Source organism: Pipistrellus kuhlii, unplaced genomic scaffold (genome assembly GCF_014108245.1).
Source record: "Pipistrellus kuhlii isolate mPipKuh1 unplaced genomic scaffold, mPipKuh1.p scaffold_m20_p_6, whole genome shotgun sequence".
Lineage (NCBI taxonomy): Eukaryota > Metazoa > Chordata > Mammalia > Chiroptera > Vespertilionidae > Pipistrellus > Pipistrellus kuhlii.
Genome location: NW_023425562.1, coordinates 22,106,951 through 22,130,626, shown reverse-complemented (window position 1 = coordinate 22,130,626; position 23,676 = coordinate 22,106,951). Strand labels below are relative to the sequence as shown.

The following is a 23,676-nucleotide window of genomic DNA, read 5'->3' as shown; positions in this document are numbered from 1 at the left end:
GAGGGGGCAGACAGCTATTTCCTCACAAACAGGCGCTCTGGGGGAGCCATGTCCTATTTCATGTCCTCACAAACCCATCGAGGTCTTCTGTCTTCCGGCCAAGGTGAGAGGGGCTCTGGGAACTGGACTGGCTATAATTTCCCCTGAGAACTTGCTTCCTGGCTCTGGGGAGGTGGAGGTTTCTGCTAAGCTTTTTGGGGCTGGCCCTCAAAGTCAATTCTTTTCCAAGAAATTCCATTCTCAAAGTGCTTGCCAATAGCTACCCACTTGCTCACTCACTCATTCAACACACACTTCTCCATCACTTAGAGTTGGAGATAATCATTAGTTCCCAAACATTAGATAACCCTCTTTGGCTGCCCTTCATTGCTCCTGTTCCCAGTGCTCTGCTCCTATGCCCTGCCCCTCAGGGCCTCCCTCTCAGAGAGATCAAGAATAATAGTCCATCTCATTCCTGTCTCTGCAGGTGAGACTGCTTCTAGAGGCTCATCTCTTGGCCCCTATAGTCCTGTAGAGCCAGTGGTGGTGGCCTCTGGTGGACGAGGCCAACTGAACCAGAAAACTGAGCAGGTGGTACCTGGTATCCAGGCCTGGGGCCCAACTCTGGCAGTGCCGGAAGCCAGGGGCTGCCCCGGGGGGCCTAGCTGGGAGACACTACGGCAGAAGGAGTACGGCCGATACTGCCACAAGTTCCCCCCTGTGAAGCAGCCGGAGAGCTTGGGCTGGGAGGATGGCTGCTCCAGAAGCAGAGCTCCCCACCTGGGTGGCTCCAGCAGGCCTGGGCCCCTCCTACTGTGTGGGCTATCACCTGGAGTTGTGCCAAAGCCCTCTGCGGCAGGGGGAAAGGAGGCCGGCTCCCCGCCCGACATCTGCATCCTTACCCTGGCCATGATGATTGCCGGCATCCCCACCGTGCCAGTCCCAGGCCTGCGGGAAGAGGACCTAATCCGGGCGGCTCAAGCTTTCATGATGGCCCATCCAGAGCCAGAGGGGGCTGTGGAGGGGGTGCCGTGGGGGCAGGTGCATGCCCACACAGCCTCTGGGCACATGCCCCTAGTGAGATCCAGGAGGGGCCAGCCTCCTGGCTCCTGCTTGTAGCTGATGAAATAGCATCAGACACATAGGGTGGCTTCTCCGTATGGTTTTTGGGCAGATAGGGTTGGGGGTGCCTATGGCAGGGATGGGGATAGGGTGGGTGATTGAGCCACTCAGATGAATACCAGTTCTTCATCAGGGCCCAGACCCCAGGAAGTTTCTCTAGATGCGACGAAGCCAGGAGACAGGTCTTGCCAGAGTAATTATAATGAAAATGACCTGAGGCAGGGACCCTGCTTGGAGAGTGGAGGCTTCTTCTGTATTGTTTTGGGTCTTGACCAAAACTTCTTGTACAAAATCACAGGCAATGTGAATTTCCTCTTGCCTCACATTTCCCAGCCTGCTGAAGGCAGGTGATGAGACCACAGGCAAGGAAGGAAAATTAATACTAACGTGAGCACCCACTGGGCGTCAGGCCCATTATATGCCCTCTCCTCTAATCTTACCAGGGCTGCGAGGACCTTCATTGTTATAGATGAACAAATTGGGGCTTAGAGAGGTGGCCTGCCTGAAGTCCCATAGCCGGTAACAGGCAGGTCTCAAGACTCAGGCAAGTAAGGTTTGCAGGCAGCACTGGACTCCAACATCTCTATTCTTTCCACGACATTTCCTAAAGAGCCTTCCGCAAGATAAAAAACTAGACGAGTGCTAAAGTAGGCAACATTCAACTTTAATGACCTCAGGATGGGACAGGGGGAGTAAAAAGACTGGGAACCTGGCTGCACCAGCTCCTCTGAGGAGCCTCTTCCTCTGGGAGTCCGGAGTTATCTCGGGACTGGGGAAAACTTGTCCTAGTTTCCTCTTATCTCAGAGCAGGGCCCACCTGTTTTTGTGAGGCCCTTGAGCTAAGAATAGTTTTTATCTTTTCAAGAGGGTGTAAACAAACAAACAAACAAAACCAAAACCAAGTACAATAGACTGTATATGGCCAGCAAAGCCTAAAATAGTTACTGTCGGGCCCTTTGCAGAAAAGGTTTGCTGACTCCCGTCTTAGAAAACTAGACATATTGTAGGTAGCAGGAGGCAATCGAAGACCTGTTTTGTCCTGGAGGGAGGGTTCAGGGAAGTATTGTACAACAGTGTGAGTGTGTGTGCAGGGAGGGTGTGTGTGCCTGTGTGTGAGCATCTCAGCACAGGCAGTCACAGCTGGACCTGCTCATAAGGGCCGATCCAGATGTCGGCCAGTTTCCGCAGGGTGCTGTACCGCTGTTCAAACACCTCCTGGGTGCAGTGTTGTAAGAGCTGGCCCACCTGCTCAGTGAGGAGAGCCACAGCCAAGTGCTTATCCAGGGTCTCACTCCACTTGCTGCCCAGGATGTCATCCAGACTAGCAGCAGAGTCTGCTGTCCACTGAGGTGGCAGCATATTGGGCTGGAGCACCTGGAGCCGGGCACTGAGCATGGCCAGGATGTGGCGGCAGGGCAGGTGGAAGGCCTGGTTAAAGGAGCAGTTGCAGCTGGCAGGAGGCTGGGGCTGCACGCGATGGGTGTCTTCCAGGATTTGTATGTTCACTTTTTCAGAGCCAGAGCCAATGAGTTGCACAGATTTCTGGACCACGGCAAGCTCACCCAGGCAGAGCTGGGCTGCTGGCTCTGTGCAGATGGTGTGGAGGGAGTGCTGGATGCAGGCTTCTGCCAACTGTTCCACTTTGGGGCTTTGGGGGCTGACGTCCGAGGGGGCACAACTGCTCCGGGGACTCAGGCCCAGGCTGAAGATGGCCTTGTCTCCAGAGTTCTGCTGCACGAACCGGAGCAAGGAGGTTATGCCTTGTTCCACAGATGGGGTGGTGCCAAAGAACTGGCTGAGGATGCGGATGGTGACCTCCAGGCCCTGGAAGTAGTGGCTGCTCTCGGCTTGGCTTCTCCAACGGTGGGCCAGCCAGATGCGGTCATTGAGCAGCCAGCATAAGTGTAGCTTGGTCAGCTGCTCTGGGGGGACGAAGTTGCTCAGGAGTGCACAGAACTTCCTCAGATTGCCAGCAGTGGCCGAGCACATTGTGCTCTGCAGGGCGGTCAGGAGCACCTGCTTCACAGGCTGTTCGAGGGAAAGCTGGTAGAACTTGCCCTGGAAGAACTTACAGATGTGGAAGGCTGAGGGCAGGACCTCAGCTGCGGGGAACTCCATAGCTAGGGTGGGCATAGGGAGGAGGAAGGGATCGACCAGGATAGTACAGACTTTCTCCCAGGCTGGGTTAAACTTCTTGAATGTCTGGAACATCTGGGTCAGGCCTTCAGCATCCTCCGTGGCAGGAATGGCAAAGTAAACTATCCGGGCAAAATGACCCTCCAGCTGCACCTGAGGGCCATCCACCAGGAAGGCATATAACACCTTGCCCACTGGGTTATAGGTCCGGTGGATAAATAAGATATCAGGGAAATGGGCAAAGATGTCCTGCATGAAGTAGCTCTGATAGTTGAGGGTGTCTAACTTGGCAGTCTTGCTAACCTGGTACAGCAGCATAGGTGGGCGTGGGTCCTCAATGAAGAGCTCATTCAGCATTGTCAGGGCCATGGGGGAGATGGGAGATGTCTAGATGCCAAGGTCAAAATACTTCTCTGCAAGGCTGCGTACAGCAGGCTCCCAGCCCCTCAAGCTCCAACTACGTTGCGGCTTGAGGCTGGACTGTATTTCCCAGCTCTTCTTCCAAAGAGGGGCCTATGGAGAGGATCACAGGTTTAAGGAGACAGTAGAGGCATGGCTCTTCAATTATTCAGACAATATTTACTGAACACTTACTGTGTATTAGCACTGTTCTGGGGGACATAACACAATAAACATGTAAACAAACAAACGAGGATATATCAGATAATGAAGGTTACAAAGGCCCCAATACTGGGTAACCGAGAGTGAACTGGGGATGGAGGGAAACTTTAGCTAAGGTGCTCAGGGAAGTCCTTTCTGGGGGAAGGGAGGATGACACTGGAGCTGAGACCTAACTGATAAGCCAGCCATTTGGTTCCATACAATCTGAATGGGTGTGAAGGCTAGGGCTGCACATAGTCTTTTTAAAAATAGCATTTTAAATACGTGTACAGCACTTTATATGTACAAGTTACCTTTCGGCACCCATTTTTTTCATTTGGTCCTGCTGTAGTCAAGAGAAATGCAACCGCCCCAAATTTGCTGTGTGATGTTGGGCAAGTCAATGACACCTTCTGAGCCTCCTTCCCTTCAGCCTTAAAACAGGGCTAACAAGTGAGCTTTTCAGCCTTAAAACAGGGCTAACAAATATGCCGCTGCGTAAATACCCATGTGAAGAGCAAAGTTCTAGTCACATGTTTCCAAGCAGGTTACTGTCCCCATTTTACAGATGAGAAACTGAGGCTCAGAGAGGTTAAATGACTTGCCTAACATTACTGTGTAAGTAGCTGGACGCTGAGTCGTTGGCTCGGGACCCCCGGCAGCTTTTCAAAGTACCTGAGCTCCATAAACCAGGCACAGAGAAAGGACGCGGCCTCTGACCTCTCACCTCTTGCCCGATGGGAGGATGTTGATGTCGGACTTTTCCATACGGAGTCCGGCCGGAGCCAGAAGAGACGTCCACCTCCCACCCCCCTGGGAGCTGTGTCCAGGCCGACCGTAAGCAGTTGCCTTATACCTCCACCCCTTCCGAAACCACTCACCCACAGGCTGGCTCAGTCGCCATTTCTCCCTATTTGACCCAGTCTCTGGCTCTGACGGACCTCTAGACTCACCAACCGCGGCGCCAGTTTCCTGTGACTTAGGCCAATGGCCTGAGGGCCTCACGTTAGGGCTCTCGAGCTCGGACCAATCGTAGCCCGGCAACTTGTGGGCGGTGCTGTTACCATGGTTACGAGGGGGCTCGGCTGGCGGTAACCAATAGAAGCCTGAGAATATTTGCATCCAGGAGAGTCTGAGACCTGAACCTGGAACTCTGGAAACTCCTATCCGTGGAACCAACTAGAAGGACGTGTTACTATGGAAACTCCCTCAGCGGCCAAAAATGAAATGGAAAATAAATAGTAGCGTTTCAAGAATTTTTTTTTCTTTTTTTTCTTTTTAAAGAGTTTTCTTCTTTTCCAGTCAAATTCCAAAGGCCCTGAGTGTGTGTGTGTGGGGGGGGGGGGGGGGGGGGGGGGGCGGTAGGAAAGGGTGCACATGTAGTTGTATGGAGTCTTCTACCTTGGGGGAAACTGAGGCCCAGGTTTCAAGTTCTGCCTCGAGGTCAAGGGTTAAGATTCCAGCCCTTGGATTTGAGAAAACCCAGATCTTGAGAGAGCTTGGTATTGCCCAGCCAACCCCTCCCGGATTTTACAGAAAGAGAGATCCAAAATGAAGCTGTGAATGGTTAAGGTCATGGTGAACTAGTGCAAGAACCAAGACGGACTGCCATCTTTTGACCTCAGTTCCCCTGAAGATGGTTGGCTACCACGCTCTAGGGGATTAAGATTACAAACTAGCAGCAACAAAAGTCAGTGTTGATCCTTGTAACTGTGGTGAAAATGTTCCATTTATTTTAATTAAAAATATATATATATATTTTATTGATTTTTTACAGAGAGGAAGAGAGAGGGATAGAGAGTTAGAAACATCAATGGGAGAGAATCATCGATCAGCTGCCTCTTGCACACCCCCTACTGGGGATGTGCCCACAACCAAGGTTCATGCCCTTGACCGGAATCGAACCTGGGACCTTTCAGTCCGCAGGCCAACGCTCTATCTAAAATGTTCCATTTATATAAATCTAGAGGGGAAACTAGGCCAACGCTGATTAAAATATATATATATATTTTTTATGGTTTCGGAGAGGAAGAGAGGGAGAGAGAGAAACATCAATGATGAGAGATAAGTTCATCGGCTGCCTCCTGCACAACTCCCCACCTCCCTCCTACACACACACTGGGGACTGAGCCCTCAACCCAGGCATGTGCCCTTGACCGGAATCGAACCCAGCAACCTCCAGTCCGCAGGCTGACACTCTACCCACCGAGCCAAACTTGCAGAGCCCAACACTGACTTTTGCAGGTGAGGAAACCCAGATCAAAGAAACTAGGAACTTTCCTACAGTCTTCCTGCAAGCTGCGGGCAACTGATTATAAGAGGTTAAATGACTTGCCCAACATTATTGTGTAAGTAGGTTATAAGTTTCACCCGGCTGGCGTGGCTAATGGTTGAGCGTGGACCTATGAACCGGTTGCAGGCTCTATCCCCAGTGTGGAGCATGCAGGAAGCAGCCAATCAATGACTCTCCCTCATCATTGATTCATCTATCTCTCTCTCCCTTTATGAAATCAATAAAAATATATTTAAAAATAAAATAAAATAGCCGAAACCAGTTTGGCTCAGTGGTAGAGTGTCGGTCTGCAGACTGAAAGGTCCCAGGCTCGATTCCGGTCAAGGGCATGTACATTGGTTGCAGGCACATCCCCAGTGAGGGGTGTGCTCTCTCATCAACGTTTCTAACTCTCTCTCCCTCTCCCTTCCTCTCTGTAAAAAATCAATAAAATATATTTTAAAAAATAAAATTTTTTTTTTAAAACAAAATAAAAAGATTCCAGTTTCTTCCCTCCCTATTTGGCCTCATCCTGTTGGGATATGAGGCAGCCTGAAGTCAATGGAAGGTTTGGCTGGTAGGAAGAGGATGAAGTGGTGGATTAAGTCTCTGAATTTGAGGCATCAAGTTGTTTTGCTTCACATCCCCTACTCAATTCCTTCCCTATTCAAGCAACACACATTTCCCTTATTTGATTTTATTAAAAAAAACCCAAACAAAACCAAAAACCTTTAATATGAAAATAGACACATGGAACAGATTCTTTGTAAAAAGCAGCAATAATCAAGGATCACCCTCCTTCCCTTTGTCCCTGAAAACAAGCCCTTTTCCCGGGTCCATTTCATCTCACCTTATCCTGGGTCATGAGGTTCATCTCTGTAAAGTGAATAAGATCTGTTCTCAGGGACTGGGGGAGACAGAGGGATGACCTTTCAACATGGAGACAACTTTGGCCTTAAACAATGAATGGGCCTCCCAAAGAATGCCAAAGGTAGGGCAAAAAGGGGGGAATGCAAAGGACATTTCACAGTGGGATCCTCTTCTCTCTATTGTAACAATCTTCCTAGCCCCACCCAGGAAGGTATTGGTTAAAATGCTGACCCCTAGCATGACCCGCCCACTGTGAGCTCTCAGTCTTCCGAGGAGAGGGGTTTGTGGTTCAATGCACCAGAGCAAGTGCTTTAATCGTGTATCGTGGCTCCAGCAAGGAATCCCTCCCCTTCCTCCTGCTTTCCCCAGAGAAAAGGGAGGCGGCCCACATCCTTGAAGTCCGCTGGCTGCTGGGTGGGTGCAGATGGCTGGTAAGGATCTGCCCAGATGTCCACAATGCTGCGCAAGGCGGAAATGCGCTCCTCCAGCTCTGGCCCCTCACTCTGCATGAGCAGGTTTGTTAGTTCCCTGCTTAGGTCCCGGATCATGTCCTTCCTTCCTTGCTTCCCAGGCTGGCCTGGGTTTGGGACCACAGCAGGGTCCCGGAACTCCCCGCTAGGCCCAAGGAGGTGCTGGTACCTCTTTTGCCACCGGCGGCAAACCATGGTTTCACCCACTGGCTTCTGGTTGTTGTGAAGCAGGGCCAAAACGTGTCGGCACGGCAGGTGGTACCGTTGCTGAAAGAAACAGCTGCACCTACAGCCGTCTTTGCTAACCTGGTGAGAGTCCTCCAGCAGCTTAATGTCCACTGAGGAGCCAGCCACGTCCATCAGGTGGGTCGAGTTCTGTACCACCTCCCATTCATTGTAGCACAGCTTGTAGGCCAGCTCGAAGCCACTCTGGTGCAAGGTGTCTAGCATGCCACCTCGGGAGGGCTGCTGCTCCAACTGCACCTGCAATGGGTATGGCTTTGTCTCTTTCATGGGGAGCCTGGCGAGGCTCCCGCCACGGATTCCAAAAGGCTTCTTGGACTTTGGCAACATGCTTGCCGGCCGGGCTTTCTTTAACTTGGGAGGAGCTGTGGGCAAGTTTTTCACACCTTTGGTATTAAAGAAGTCGATGTAATCCACAAAGTGGAGGATGCAGTCCAGCAGGGACTGCTGCTTCCTGAAGAGACTTGACACCTTGCTGGTGACGATGTCCAGGCTGTCCATGTAGGTGCTACACGCATGCAGGCCCTTCCTGACGTGCATGTACCACAGCAGTTCACAGGAGAACCAGTGGGCCCGCAGGAAGCTGAAGAGCTCCTCATCCAGTAGTGTTTGGGACATCTGACAGAGATTCTGCAGGCTGGCATCCGAGGTGACAAACACAGCCTCCCGCAGGGCTTCCTTCATGCGACTTTTAAAGGATGATTTTGCTGAACTACGATGCAACTTCTTCTCTAAGAGTCGGGTTGTGTGGTAGATGGAGAGGAGAATGCGGGCGGCAGGGAAGATTTCCTGCAGGATGGCTCGGTAAGGGTAGGACGGGTCCACAAAGATCACCTTGATCCTGGGCCAATCGGAGTTGAACTCTGTGAAGATACCCAGCATCTTGGCCACAGATGTGGCTGTCTCGGCCCCGAGTACGGCAAAGTGTACCACCCGACTCTCTCGCTCCTTGTTCTCCACCAAGAAAGCGTAGAGGATGTGGCCCTGGGCATTCTCCACCCGGTGCAGCAAGAGGTTCTCCGGGAAGCGGACGAACAGTTTGCTCATCTTGCTGCTCTGAAAGCTGAGCCGGTCCAGGTCTTGGCTGTTGCCTACACTGAGGGAGGCCATGGAACCCTCATCCACCTTAAGGAAGTTCTTCATCACTTTTGCGATCGTGGCCAGGTCAGAAGGAGTGATACCCTCCTGCTCTGGCTTTGAGGCGGCTTGGATCTTACCTAAGCAAAAAGAAGGTTCAACCGGGGGCTTGTCAGCTCTGGCAAGGTCTTTTTTAAATGTGGGCTGCTCAGGCTCAGGTTTCTGCAGATGCACTGCCTTTTGAAATTCAGCAGTGTCTCCTTCGGGACCCGCAGTTTTGGAGTCAACATGTATATGCTGGGTGTTGAGTTCACTGATAAGCAGTCTATCTAGCTTCTCATTGTACTGCAGGAGCAAGTATGCTGGGCACATGTCCGTGTCTGTTGTTTTCTTCCTATTTGACTGGGTCCGACTACAGACAAATTTCACCTGCACATATCTAGGGAAAGCAGAAGGGACAATGAGAAGGTGTTGGTCACCCATTTCTTTTATAAGGCAAGGCCCTATTGGACTTGCAGTGACGGATATATTTTCTGGAGACCACACTGCAGTGTGGGGTGTAGGGAAGGAAGGTTATGCTTACTTCCAACCCCAGAGTACGCAGCTCTTTCTTCCAGACCCTACCTGGCTAAAACCCCCTTCATTTTCACCTACTGCACTTCTAGGCCCCAACTCCTTTCATTCACTCTGCTGCTCATCTGTAGCTGCCAACAATTCAATCTGAGCAAGATACAAAGGAATATAGATAAGAAGCAATAGCAGAGTACCTATCTGATTACTGTTTAAAATGTTCCCTTCTGCCGAAACCGGTTTGACTCATTGGATAGAGTCGGCCTGCGGACTGAAAGGTCCCAGGTTCGATTCCGTTCAAGGGCATGTACCTTGGTTGCGGGCACATCCCCAGTGGGGGGTGTGCAGGAGGCGGCTGATCGATGATTCTCTCATCGATGCTTCTAGCTCTCTATCCCCCTCTCTTCCTCTCTGTAAAAAAATAAAATATATATTTTTTAAAAAACACAAAACAACAACAACAAAAAAAAAATAAATAAAATAAAATGAAATGTTCCCTTCTGCATGGCCAGTGTTGCTCAGTGGTTGAACATCAATATATGAACTGGGAGGTCATCAATTTCTGGTGAGTGCACATGCTCAGGTTTTGGGCTCAATCCCCAGTATGTGGTCTTGCAGGAGGTAGCCTATCAATGATTCCCTCTCATCACTGATGTTTCTCTCTCTCCCTCTCCCTTTCTCTCACTGAAATCAATCAATCAATCAATAATCTACGTATATAAAAGCCAAGCAACTGGAACACCAGAACAACTGGAACAACTGATGACTATAATGTGCACTGTGGCCAGCCAACCAGCCAGATGGGGGGGCGGCCCCTCCCTGCCCCGCTGACCCGGCCCTTGATCACCCCCCCCCCCACCAGATTGGTGGTGGGGACAGCTGGCCAACTGCCCACAGCCCCTTCCCCCCACTGGCCCTGCTCAATCAGCCCCCTCCCAGCCGGACCCTACCCATGCATGAATTGTGCACTGGGCCTCTAGTATTGTGTAAAGATCTAAACCTTAAAAACCTTTTGGGAGCCACTGTCTACTCTAGACAGCAAAGATAAAAACTCCCCTGTCCTGGCCTGGTGGTTCCATTGATTTGAGCATCATCCAGTACATCAAAAGGTTGGAGGTCTGATTTTTGGCCAGGGTATACATACCTAGGTTTTGGATTCTATCCCTGGTCAAGATTCATATGAGAAGGCAAGCACTCAATGTTTCTCTCCCCTCCACCCCAACCCTCTCTCTAAAATCAGTGAAAGCCCAGGCCCATGCAGATCAGTTGGTTGAGTGATGTCCCTTACACCAAGATGTCACTGGTTAGATTCCAGGTCAAGGCACATGCCAGGATACAGGGTCCATCCTCAGTAAGGGGAGAGTAGTAGGCAGCTGACTGATGATTCTCTCTCTCTCTAAAATCAATAAAAAACATATTTTAAAATAAATAACAACTAAAAATATTTTTAAAAATAAATTTAAAAGCATACCCTCAGGTGAGGATTAATAAATAAAAAATAAAAAGGTGGCCCTTGGGAGTCACGAGTAAGGTTAAGTCTGGATCTCTTCTCTAAGACAGAAGATCTCTGTTTACCTTTTATTTAAAGAAAAATGTCCACATTCTAAGAGATTTTGAGAATTCCCGGGCTACATGATTTTTAGGTTCCCTGCTGGTTTTCCCATTCTAAGAGAAAAGTGATGATTCAAAGGAAAAGGGTAACTAAATTGATTATCTGCTCTTTCTTCCTATCAACTTTCAACCCAATCAAGTACCACTTTCTCCAAGGAGCCTTTGTGGATGCCCTCAAACCATGGTAATTGCTCCTTTCTCTGTATTTGTAGCATTTACTTAAAATAAAAGGCTTAGCAACTTCTCTGGATAGCAGTATATCCAGTGGTTAAGCAATGGAGATGGTGGAGACTAACTACTGGATTTGAATTCCAGCTCCTCCACTCAGAAGCTGTTTGACCTTGGGCAATTCACTGCACTTCTGTGAGTAGTTTCCTCATCATAAAATGAAACCATCTTATTAGGGCTGTTATGAGAATTAACTAGGCCACACATCTCTAGTGTCGACAGAAAATTTTTAAACCTCCAGTTGGAAATAGCAATGGAGTAAGATATAGAAATAAAAATCATATTCACCAGATTGAAAATGCATACCACTGAGATGCCGTCTCCGTGCTTTAACCACTGAGCAACCAGCTTTTATTTATTTTGATAAAGTCAGCTACTGATATCACAGCTGTTACGCCTTGTGACATTCTCCAGGGTGTTTATGCAGTACATTCCAATTGGATGGGGCTGTCTTCAAGTGACCCAACTGAGTTATTCCTCAGTGTTTTCCAAGCTCCTAACATAATGCTCACTATTCCTTCATCAAAGACCTGCTGGATAAATGACTCATGGACCACTGGTGGGTGGAATGGGTCACACCCCTGCCTCCTCAGGAAGTGTCACAGCCCTAAGACTAGAGAGGGGGGGGGTAAAATCTCAGCCTCTGGCATGACATGACATGACACAGCCTGGACATTTCATCAATCCCTTTCCAAACACCCTATGCCAGCTGGTCCTGCTTGCTCACCCTGTGGGGCAAGCTTAGAAAAACAGGATATGCCAGGACCTCAGTAACAGGGAGGAGGGGCCCACGGCTGAAAGTGCACATGTATGCACAGTGCTGGGCCAGCAACACAACCCCCAACCCACCCCCAGGGCCATGGAGCAGCCCTGTAGTTTGGCACAACTGTGGTGTGGCCTCTGTCCATGTTCCAGCTTCATTTACCACCCCCTCACCATCTTGTTTTTTGTGTGTGCAAACTGTCTACAGCTTCCCAGGTTCAGTATGCTGTGTGTCTCCTCTATGCCTTTGCTCATGTTTGTTTCAGTCTGGAATGCCCTTCCCACTTCATCTCAAAGCTCGCTCATTCTCCAGGACTGTCTGCAAACATCACCTTCTCTAAGAGCCTTTATTTTGGGCCCCTTCCTTTTGATGGCTCAACATCCTCGCATAGCTTTAGCTCATCAAATTATATGGACTTCATATGCTCTTATCACATTTGTTAAATTAGTCCAAAGAAAGATAATGATGAGTGCCAACCATAAAGCTCTCTATCTCTCCTGGTTCTATTAATGACAGCAACTCCCAGTGTAGAAATCTTGGCATTCTTTTTCTTCTTCTTCTTTTTTTTTTCTTCTTCTTTTTTTTTTTTTAATGTTAGAGAGGAAAGGAGAGAAACATCGATTTGCTGTTCCACTTGTTTATGTATTCATTGGTTGGTTCTTGTATGTGCCCTGACTGGGGATCGAACCTGCAACCTTAGCGTGTTGGGACAGTGCTCTAACCAACTGAGCTACCTGGCCAGTGCTGGCATTCTTTTTAATTTCCCCTTCTCTGTGTATCTATGACAATATGTTAACAAGACTTTTAAATTCTATCCTTTCACTACTACACGTATTAAAGATTATTATATGCCAGGCTACATGTTACTATCTAAAATACATAATTTTATAAAATGAAAAGGGTCCTATTATCCAAATTTTAAAGTTGGGGAACCAGGCTTAAAGAGGTTCTTCTCAAGGATGAAAATCTGGAATTTAATTCTCCAGTTAAAATGGAAAAGATATGGGATTTGAACTAAGCCTGCTTGGATACAGTCTGCGTAGTTAACCATTATGCTGCCTGTTTTCGTTCTAAGTATTTCTCCTTTCTCTGAATTCTCCTTGTACCTTCCTCAACTTGACCCTCAACACATTGGTTGTTCAGGTTCAATAACTCCCTTAGAGATCTCTAAACGTACTGTCCTTATTGGCATGCTTTTCAAACTCAGTGGGTACTAGGTTGAAGCCTGTTATTTTCTTCCTGCTTCCCTTAAGCTTTTTATTGAGATATGACTTATATATATTGAAGTACACATTCTTTTGTAAGAATTCTTTGATTGCTTTAGTTATTTTAATCTGTACTTATTTCTGTCTCTCAGGTTAAAACAAAGATTCCCGTCAAGACAAAAATAAGGTTTTATATAGTCATTCATTGGTATCTGCTAGGGATTGGTTCCAAGAACATAAAAATCCGCATATGCTTGCCCGGCCAGTGTTGTTTAGTGGTTAGAGTGTTGGCCCATGCACTGAAGGTCATGAATTTGATTCCCAGTCAAGGGCATGTACCTGAGTTGCAGGTTTGATCTCCGCCCTAGTCAGTGCATGTGAAGGAGGCAACCAAACGATGTGTCTTTCTCACATCCATGTTCCTCTCTCTCTCTCTCACCCCCAACTCTCTCCTTCCCTTCTTTCTTCTTTCTCTAAAAGTCAATGGAAAAAATATCCTTGGGTGAGTATTAACCAGGAAAAAAAATCCACATATGCTCAAGTCCCTTATATAAAATGGCATAGTGTTTGCATATAACCTATGCACATTCTCCCATTTACTTTAGGTCAGCCTAGATTACTTATAGTAACTAATACAATGTAAATGCTATGCAAATAGTCATTATACCATATTGTTTAGGGAATGACAAAAAGAAAAAGTCTATACATGTTCAGTACAGACACAAGCATCAACCATCAAAGGCCTAACTACATAGTACATGTCAGCAACAACATATCTAACCGCCCCCCCCCCCCCAATATTCTCAATCTGTGGTTGGTTGAATACATAGATGAAAAACCTGCAGATATGGAGGGCTAAAACTTCTTTAAAAATACTCCGTTAGTGCTTATATCTAAGAGTGCTCAACCAGGATCTAAAGGGAGTCATCCAATTTTGCTGTTTCTTTCTAATCTATGCTGTAGATATTTGTATTCCCCTACTTCCCTGTGACCCTAGTGTACTCCCAGTGCCTGGCACTGCACCAGGCACCAACTAGGTACTGTAAACACACATACTGAATGACCTTAATGTGCACGATACAGAAATTCTTCCTATAACATGAATAGAATACTCGGATGTTCACTGGGAGAGTTTGGGCAGATGACCAGGTTCTAGTCTTATTAACCACTAGCGGCCCGTTACACGAAGATTCGTGCAATAGGCCTTCCTTCTCCTGGCTGCCGCCACCAATTTTCCTCTGGCACGGGGCCCAGGCCTTCACTCCAGCTGCAGCGGAGAAGCCAACCCTCAAGGCTAGGCTTCTCCGCTCTAGTTGCAGTGAGGATTGGCTTCTCTGCTCTAGCCGCAGCAGAGAAGTCACGCCTCTTCAGTCTTCAGTCTTTGCTCAGGCCAGAGCCTTCAGTCTTCGCTCCACATTTGCATATGCAAATCAACCCACGATCTTTGTTTGGGTTAATTTGCATACTAACTCCTGATTGGCTTCCGGGCGTGGCAGAGGTACAGTCAATTTGCATCTTTCTCTTTTATTAGTGTAGGTAATTTGAATAAGTCCTTTGTTTAATTTCAAACATTTACTAGGTCCTACTATATACTAAGCACTGTTAATTGCTTAGAAAGTTACAAACACTAATTAGATATTCTCTACTCTCAATCTAGGGAACAGAAAAATTATTAAGTAGATAGCCAATAAAGTCAATATTAAGTGGTGAATGATTAAACAGAGGTACAAACAATATACTTAGACAGTGAAACCTCAGTTCTCAAACTTAATTCATTCCGGAAGGCTGCTGTGATTTGTTCAAAAACAGAATTGTTTTTTTCCCATTAGAAATAAGATAAACTGAATCAATTGATTCCAGACTCCTAAGTGATTCCTCATTTTAAACTTTCTTATATAAATTACATGTCTAAACTTTATTGTCATTCTCACAGCTTTCTTTTTCACTTTGCAGTTATCACTAACCTTTTTAGGACCCATGGTGACATACTGTACCTATCTATATATATAAAAAGCCAGCAACCAGAATACTATAAGGACTGGAACAACCAGCCACTATGATGCCCACTGCCGCTAGCAAACCAGCCTGATCAGGGGGTGGGTCTGGCCAGCCAACCACCCATGGCCCATCCCTGCAGCCAGCCCCGCCCATAATCAGATTCTCCCACCCCAATTGAGGGTGGGGTGGCGGTTGGCCAGCCCCGCCCCTAATCACTCCCTTACCCCAATAGGGGGTGGGGCCAGCCAGCCAACCTCCTGCAGCCTCTACCCCAGCTGTCCCAGTCCCTGATGGGCCCCCACCACCCCATCAGCCTGCAGTCCCTCCCCCCACTGGCCCCGCCCCTTATTGCCCCTCCATAGGGGGCATGGCCAGCCAGCCAACCTCCTACAAACCCTCCCCCCAACCAGCCCCACTCCAGATTTGGTGCCCCCACCACCACCTGGATCAGGGGCAGGACCAGCCAACCCCCCACAACCCCTCCCCATAGTCAGCCCCGCCCCTAATCATCCCCTCCACCCCATTGAGGCTAGGCCAGCTCCCCCCACCAGTTCATGAATTCATGCACTGAACCTCTAGTTTAATAATAATAAACAGTTTGAGTCCCCATCAGGGCACATGCCTATATTGCAGGCTTGATCCCTAGCAGTGGGTATGCAGGAGGCAGCTGATGAATGATTCTCTCTTATCACTGATATTTCTGTTTTCTATTTCTCTCTCTGAAATAATTAAAAATAATAATAATAAACAGCAACAAAAACATGAAAATATTCACAGCACAATTTCTTGAGATGTTAACAGTGAGGTTTAATAGTAAATTTACTCATACTCTCAAATTCTCTCCTTTGTCACCTGAGAGACACACGTGACTGATCATACAGGTATCAGCATGAAAGAGTTGTTGGTCGAGAACTGAAGTTCTGTTTGACAATCAAACAAAACATTTGTCTAAATGAACATTTGTCAATAAAGTTTAGACATGTAATTTATAACATTTGTTTGTTAACTTGGTCAAGAACCAAAATGTTTGAGATGAACATGTTCCAAAACCAAGATTTGACTATTACCCAATAGCACTCAACTTGACTATGGAAATTAGAACAGATTAACTAAAACTTCCAATTCATTTCATAAGATTTGTACCCTTTTTGTGTGTAAACTGCACCTGGAGTGATGAATATAATTTTTTATAACTGGAGTAAAGCCATTTTAGACAACATAACTTGCGTTAGGAACAAGACTCATCAAATCTAATTTAAATTCCAGCTTTACCACTTCAGTGTGTGAACTTGGATAAGTCACTTCACTTCCTCTAAGCCTCCAAATCCTAATCTACAAATATGAAACTAACAAGAGCACTGGTTTATAAACAATCAGTACCTAATCCAAGAATAATCAGTATCAGCAAACGTGAATTCATGTAAAAGCTTTGACAGGCTCTGTTTGTTGCCATCCAGCATCCCTTTGCCCCCTTCTCCCTTCTGAACAGAAAGTCATTCCCTTTCCCCGTAGAGCTAACTGCTCAGGCTTAATCTACAATGATTAAAGTAACTTTATTAGAAATGGGCATGGACACTGGCCCAATTCTGGACAAAGAAACATGGTAGCAAGTCAAGGCCGGTTTGGCTCAGTGGATATAGAGCGTCAACCTGCGGACTGAAAGGTCCCAGTCAAGGGCATGTACCTTGGTTGCGGGCACATCCCCAGTAGGGAGTGTGGAAGAGGCAGCTGATAGATGATTCTCTCTCATAGATGTTTCTGGCTCTCTATCTCTCTCCCTTCCTCTCTGTAAAGAGTCAACAAAATATATATATTTTTTGAAAATGAGACTAAAATGATAAAATTAATATATGTAACAAAATGTAAGTGATAATGGCAGCTATATGGCAATTCTTATAATAATCAAAGAATGACTTAAAGTGTCAATTGTTGCCTGGTGTTGGCTGGTGTGGCTCAGTGGTTGAGTGTCGATCTATGAACCAGGAGGTCATGTTCTGTTTTATATCTCTCTTCCTCTCTGAAATCATTAAAAATAATAATAATAAATAGCAACAAAAGCCAGTCAGGGCACATGCAAGGGTTTTGGGCTCACTCTCCATTGTGTAGCAGGCAGGAAGCAGCTGATCAATGACTCTCTCTCATCATTTATGTTTCTCTCTTTCTCTCTCTCTCTCTCTCTCTCTCCCTCTCTGAAATCAATAAAAAAAATATTTAAAAATAATAATAATGAAGTGTCACCTGTTGCCCTGGCAGGTATGGCTCAGTGGATAAAGGGTTGTTGATTTGATTCCTGGCTGGAGCATATGCTCAGGTTTCAGGTTTGATCCCCAGTCAGGGACGTGAGGCAAATGCAATCATGTTTTTCTCTCTCTTTCTCATTTCTTTTCCTTTCCCCTCTCTCTCTAAATCAATAAAAAAAAATTATTTTTTTTAAAATAAGTGTCAACTGTTGCTTTTTTTCATGGTATATTTTCCCCTTCTGTCTCACATTTGCAAAGATTGGTTTTACCAAAATATTCCTGGGCTTTATCATGTTTCTCAAAAACCTAATTTAATTTTTGCTATGTAAAAGCCTTTGCTTCTCAAGTTCCTATAACATCAGCTTCTTTGCTTGATTTCCCTTCTCCATTTGTTAACTGACATAAGGCTGAGGGTGATGTAAGGATTCACCGAGCCCCACAGCTCTTGGGTGATTGTGTAATTTCAAGTTGGCAATCATTTTTATTTGCATTGTATTACCCTGATGTTTACCACATCTATTCATTAGCCAGATATTGATGGGATCGGTAAGGATAAGCAGGAAGGAATGAGTAAGTACTGATTCATTTTGCAAGTGGCCAGTGTATTAGCAAGATTTTTGTGTTATGATTTTGCTTTCCTACGCAGCCTTGTGACTATGGACACATGGAAAATAAAAACTCAGATAACAGGGCTTATAGTTCAAAGGATGTGGTGAGGATTAAATAAAAACAATGCCTGTAAAGCTCTTAGCAGAACATTTGGAATGAATCCCAAAAGAAGTTTAAAAAGGTAGCTATTGCTATTTCAGTCACCCGCCTCCATGTCTGCAATGGATGGTCATGCGGAACTGCTCCAGCTTCCTGATCCAGACGAACAGGCAGATGTACAACACTGGACTCAATAATCTGAAGGCCCTCAGCTAACTCCCTTCACTACCCCGGCCTGCCCCACTTAAGCCAGTGGTTCATCATGAAGCAGAGATCGGCCAACGAAAGCCAGCTGCCTTCTGCATGCGGACCACCATTGCCAAGAATGCTGGGGCAGTGGTTGAGCGTCAACCTGTGAACCAGAAGGTCACGGTTCAATTCCCGGTCAGAGCACATGCATCATTGATGTTCCTATCTCTTTCTCCCTCTCCTTTCCTCTCTGGAATCAATTAAAAGGTATTAATAAAAAAATAATAAGAAGAAGAATGCTGAGGCAGCCCAGAACAGCATTCAGCACGTGATCCATTAAGAACAAGTCCTGCAGATCTGGCCTGGCAGCCAGGCTCCGCGTGGCTGCATCCTCTGAGCCAGCGCCATCCTGCACAGCCAGAAACCCCTGCTGGTAAAGAGGAAGTGGGCTGTCCCACCAAGACTTCTGAGTTCCCCCTCCTTCCAGAACAATAAAGGAATCTGCTGACTTTCCTTAAACAAAGGTGGGGGGGGGGGGGATAGGGAGGGATACTGTTAAACTGAAGGGCAATGAAGACAGACATCAGAATATTTCATGGATTGTTTGAAGAATACCAATCAAAAGCCCACAACGGCCATATATAAAAACTAGAGGCCCGGTGCACAAATTTATGCACGGGTGGGGCTCCTCAGCCTGGCTGGCCATTGGGGACAATTGGGGCTAGCCGGTTGGGGGAAGGGACCCGGGAGGCTGGCTGGCTATGGGAAGTTGGCTGTGGGAACACACAGACCACGGGGGGGGGGGGGGGGGGGGCAACTCCTGCATTGAGTGTCTGCCCCCTGGTGGTCAGTGCACGTCATAGAGATCAGTCAACCCATCATTTGGTCTACCAGTCTTAATGATCGCTTAGGCTTTTACATACATAAATACGGGATGGGAAACTGTGTATAAAACTATAGAATCTACCCTGTCACTGGCACTTTTGGCCATTTAGCGATAACTCCCACAGTACATTTCTTTGGGTCTCTTAAAATATCTACCACTTTCTATCATGTACTATCAGTTACATCTTTGGCAAATATTTACTTAGCCTATGTTTCAGCCACTAAATGTATTTTCTTTTATATATTATATCTATTATTGCAGAGAGAGGAAGGGAGAGAGAGAAACATCAATGATGAGAGAATCATTGATCGGTTGCCTCCTAGAGGGGATTAAGCCCTCAACCCAGGCATGTGCCCTTGACCAGAATCAAACCTGGAACTCTTCAGTCTGAAGGTCGACACTCTATTCATTGAGCCAAAACAACCAGGGCTTTTCTTCTTCTTTCTAATGTTTTTATTTATTTTTACTTATTTATTTAAAATATATATTTTATTGATTTTTTTTACAGAGAGGAGAAGGGAGAGGGCTAGAAAGTTATAATAGAAACATCGATCAGCTGCCTCCTGCACACCCCCTACTGGGGATGTGCCTGTAACCAAGGTATATGCCCTTGACTGGAATCAAACCTGGGACCTTTCAGTCTGCAGGCCGACGTTCTATCCACTGAGCCAAACCGGTTTTGGCTGTTTTAATTTATTTTTAGAGAGAGAGAGAGAGAGAAACATCAAAAAGAAACATTGATCGGATGCCTCCTGCATGTCCCCTACTGGGAACTGAGCCAGCAACCTGGGCATGTGTCCTGACCAGATCTGCACGTGGCTGCCTGAGACCTATTGGTTCATGGGTCAACACTCAACCACTGAGCCACACTGGCTGGGCTACGTGTAGTTGCTTCCTTAAAAAAAAAAAAAAAAAAAAAAAAAAAAAAAAAAAAAAAAAAAAAATATATATATATATATATATATATATATATAATTATTGATTTTTTTTACAGAGAGGGATAGAGAGTTAGAAACATCAATGAGAAACATTGATCAGCTGCCTCCTGCACACCCCCTACTGAGGATGTGCCTGTAAACAAGGTACATGCCTTTGACTGGACTCAAACCTGGGACCCTTCAGTCTGTAGGCCGACACTCTATCCACTGAACCAAACTGGTTAGGGCTACATGTATTTTCTTATTTAATTTTCACTATACCCTCCTCATTTCACAAAGGAATTCACCATGTCGCAAAGGTTAAAAACATTTTGCCCAAGGTAAAGGACTCCAGAGCTCTCACTCTTAATCCTTTTTCCAGCTTTTCCTAAACTTCCAGGAATCACAAACCACTTTTTACACCTGCCATGGCCACCCATATAACATGTATAATACATTATTATTTTCAACTGGCTTTTTAAAACCAGCTCACTTTACTCTGTTTAATAGGATCTTTATGTTTTGGTCTAACATTATAGTTACTATAAAATAATCTCATCTGTCCACTATAATATGCATATCTGGTTTCGAGAAACATTGCACTCTGCTAAAGTATCTCCTAAAAAATTTCCTCAACTGGGACTTAAAAGAACTGTTCAACCAGAAAAAAAGAAAAGAAAAGAAAAAAAATTTCTGAAGGCTAGGGCTGCTCACTAATTCACTTCCTTGTAAACTAGCTCTGTCCACTACTGTCCTCAAGGGTAGAGACCACAATTTACCCATCTTCATATCCCAGCTCGACACCTGTGGGTAAACATTTTACCTCTTTTTTCTTTTAATATATTTTATTGATTTTTTACAGAGTGGAAGAGAGAGGGATAGAGAGTTAGAAACATTGATGAGAGAGAAACATCCCCTACCAGGGATGCGCCCGCAACCAAGGTACATGCCCTTGACCTTTCAGTCCGCAGGCCAACGCTCTAGCCACTGAGCAAAACCAGTTTCGGCAACATTTTACCTCTTATTAGAAGACTGTTGAGTAAATTAATAAACAAGTAGGATAAAAACCTGTTACAACCCATTGGTTAAGTAAGGCAGTTAAGAGCTCTGGCAATAAACATGCTGGGCCCGACTTTCAGTCCTGACACCTAGGTGTTTTCTTATAGATACTAGTTTCTTGAAATCCTACCTTACTCCCTGCTCCAACATGCCCCCTCTGTTCTTCCAATTCCCATTTTTCTTGGCTGTAACCATACCAAATTCAGACTTCCCTGGCTTACCCCTATCTTCAAAATCACCTAAAGGTAGGGGTGATTTTTGTTATAGGTTCTCTTATTATTTTCCTCTCCCAAGTAATATATACGTGTGTGTGTGTGTGTGTGTGTGTGTGTGTGTGTATATATATATATATATATATATATATATATATAATTTCAGAGAGGAAGGGGGAGATAGAAACATCAATGATGATAATCATTGATCAGCTGCCTCCTGCACGCCCCACACTAAGGATAGAGCTGGCAACTCAGGCACATGCCCTGACTGGGAAGCGAACCGTGACCTCCTAGTTCATAGGTCGATGCTCAACCACTGAGCCATGCCAGCTGGACTGTACATCTCTTTTAAACATTTATCACATACTAGTCAGTTTCCTGGTGTCCAACTCTATCCCATCTTAAGCTCCCTCCAAATATGTTTTTAGTGATTTCAGAGAGGAAGGTAGAGGGGAGAGAAACATTAACGTGAACAAGCAACATCAATTGGCTGCCTCCCTGACTCCTGTAGGCACCAGACTTGCAACCTAGACATGTGACCTGTCCAGGAATTGAACAGACAAACCTTTCAGTGCACAGGACAACACTCAACTAATGAGCCACACAGTCCCGGGCTATCCCACCTTCAGCTTTTTGAGGGTAGACTGGTTCCTTATTCATCTGTTGTCTGTACCCAGCACAGCACTGACTGGGCTTTACAGTAGGGAAACTACACGCCTTCCTACCCTGCTTCCCCGAAAATAAGACAGTGTCTTATATTAATTTTTGCTCCCAAAGATACACTAGGTCTTATTTTCAGGGTTTGTATTATTTTCCCATGCGCTAGATCTTATTTTCGAAGGATGTCTTATTTTCGGGGAAACACAGTAGATGGGAACTTTGGCCAAACATCTCAAACAGAGGCCTCAGATGTACTTTGATTTAACTTGTCTTGCCCTAAATTCTGGCAATAACGGATCTTTATTTTCACATGGCAGCCATGAGCTGGCGTTGATTAGATAGGTTCTGCTTTCCATGTTACCCCATTCACACTTGTTCCCGGCACGAAGACCTGGTGCTGGATGTTAATTTCACCATCCTTTTTTTCTTATAGTAAAATTAAAAACAAGCTTTCTGCATTGTTTCATCTACTGAATTGGAGAGATAACATTTATCTATAATTCTCCGTACAAGGGGTAAAGAATGCACAGACCAGAGAATGCTGCTTACCATGTGACACTGAGAGTGTTTGAAAAACGGATGTCCATCTCAGGAGCTCAAGAACTATCTCAAAACCGAATGAATGAATGAATGAATGAATGAACCAGTGAACGAACCAAGGAACCAACAGAACTAAGCAACAAGTGACCACATCACAGCTTTGTAAAGAGGAGGCCGATGAAGGAAATGATCGCCAAGGCATTTGTATCCATTTGTGAAGGCCGTATGTTGTGTCTGGGATACTGCAGGCGCTCAGAAAAGGGGGCAGACTGCAGTTACTATGGATTCCACAGGAGTGTGAGTGTAGGTGTGAGAGAGTGAAGCTGAAGTGGGGTGGGGGTGGTCAAAAACGAATGCCTGTGGAGGAGGCTTTGCTCTCTCTTCACCAGGCATCCAGCAGGTGCTTAATGACTGCTTAACGTGGAAAGCTCAGAGAAACCAGGGCCCCGGTGCACTCCCTCGTCCGGGTCGCCCTCCACGTGACTGCGGCCTCCTCCCCGCCCGCCGGCCCCTCCCCCACCCCGCCCTTACAGGATGTCCTCGCGGATGGAGGTGCCGTGGTTGAGGTTGTGGCAGCGGACGGAGACGCGGTCCCTGAGAATGAAGGAGCAACTGTTCTCCTTTTTGTAGAGGCGGAAGCACTTCCTGAAATCCTCGTAGGTCTTGAAGCAGCTGCCCAGCTCCATGGCTGCCCCCTCAGCCCACGCCAGGGTTTGGCCCTACAATCAATACCAGGGGTCAGAGGTCACACTGTGAGGGTCTACAGGCTGCCGTCAGTCCAGAACGCCTTGGAGCCTGGCCCCACTTGGGTGGCCGGCACTGAAGCTCCGGAGGAGCCCTAGGTCTGAGGCGGTAAAAGAGGCTGGGGTCGTCTCTGCTATCAGACAGAGGGGAAATGACGCTCCTATCTCTTTACCAAGTCCCTGGGACCCGCCCCTCCAATCACACACGGAGTCCCAGACTGGCACTCATGTTGTCCAATAGGCAGGGGAAGAGAGCCATGCACCCGCAGACTGACAGGAGCATCGTCCAATCATAATTTGCATCCCTTCTTTTCGGGGCTGGCAGACTTCCGGCTCCTAGAGCAATCAATCTGCGGGAATCTGCGGGAGTCTGCG

The 23,676-nt window shown here is 46.5% G+C and overlaps 3 protein-coding genes across 7 annotated transcripts; 1 reads left to right on the top strand and 2 right to left on the bottom strand.

Moving 5' to 3' along the window:
- Nucleotides 1-33: 33 nt before the first annotated feature.
- SPATA25 (spermatogenesis associated 25) lies at nt 34-1,719 on the top strand. Its single transcript, XM_036419694.1, has 2 exons — nt 34-103; nt 467-1,719. The coding sequence occupies exons 1-2, from the start codon at nt 49-51 to the stop codon at nt 1,096-1,098; spliced, it is 687 nt and encodes a 228-aa protein (XP_036275587.1). The 5' UTR covers nt 34-48; the 3' UTR covers nt 1,099-1,719.
- Nucleotides 1,720-1,744: 25 nt separating this feature from the next.
- On the bottom strand, nt 1,745-5,081 carry ZSWIM1 (zinc finger SWIM-type containing 1). 5 transcript variants are annotated; one of them, XM_036419676.2, is made up of 2 exons: nt 4,513-5,081; nt 1,745-3,750 (listed from the first exon to the last, which is right to left on the bottom strand). In XM_036419676.2, exon 2 carries the CDS (start codon nt 3,604-3,606, stop codon nt 2,236-2,238), a length of 1,371 nt encoding a protein of 456 aa, XP_036275569.1. In that variant the 5' UTR covers nt 3,607-3,750; nt 4,513-5,081; the 3' UTR covers nt 1,745-2,235. The 5 variants fall into 5 exon arrangements, with proteins under 5 accessions (XP_036275569.1, XP_036275570.1, XP_036275568.1 ...); XM_036419677.2 differs by having other exon boundaries at nt 4,558-5,081; XM_036419675.2 differs by having other exon boundaries at nt 4,565-5,081.
- Nucleotides 5,082-6,823: 1,742 nt separating this feature from the next.
- On the bottom strand, nt 6,824-23,666 carry ZSWIM3 (zinc finger SWIM-type containing 3). Its single transcript, XM_036419674.2, has 2 exons — nt 23,090-23,666; nt 6,824-9,208 (listed from the first exon to the last, which is right to left on the bottom strand). Exons 1-2 carry the CDS (start codon nt 23,242-23,244, stop codon nt 7,291-7,293), a joined length of 2,073 nt encoding a protein of 690 aa, XP_036275567.1. The 5' UTR covers nt 23,245-23,666; the 3' UTR covers nt 6,824-7,290.
- Between the last annotated feature and the right edge of the window lie 10 nt (nt 23,667-23,676).

What these genes read in the sequence shown, in the direction of transcription:
- SPATA25 (XM_036419694.1), top strand. Translation starts at nt 49, where the DNA reads ATGTCCTATTTCATGTCCTCACAAACCCATCGAGGTCTTCTGTCTTCC. An exon ending in TCTTCTGTCTTCCGGCCAAG is followed by an intron (nt 104 to 466) that starts GTGAGAGGGGCT and finishes CTGTCTCTGCAG; the next exon opens with GTGAGACTGCTTCTAGAGGC.
- ZSWIM1 (XM_036419676.2), bottom strand. Translation starts at nt 3,606, where the DNA reads ATGGCCCTGACAATGCTGAATGAGCTCTTCATTGAGGACCCACGCCCA.
- ZSWIM3 (XM_036419674.2), bottom strand. Translation starts at nt 23,244, where the DNA reads ATGGAGCTGGGCAGCTGCTTCAAGACCTACGAGGATTTCAGGAAGTGC. An exon ending in TCCATCCGCGAGGACATCCT is followed by an intron (nt 9,209 to 23,089) that starts GTAAGGGCGGGG and finishes TGCTTTCCCTAG; the next exon opens with ATATGTGCAGGTGAAATTTG.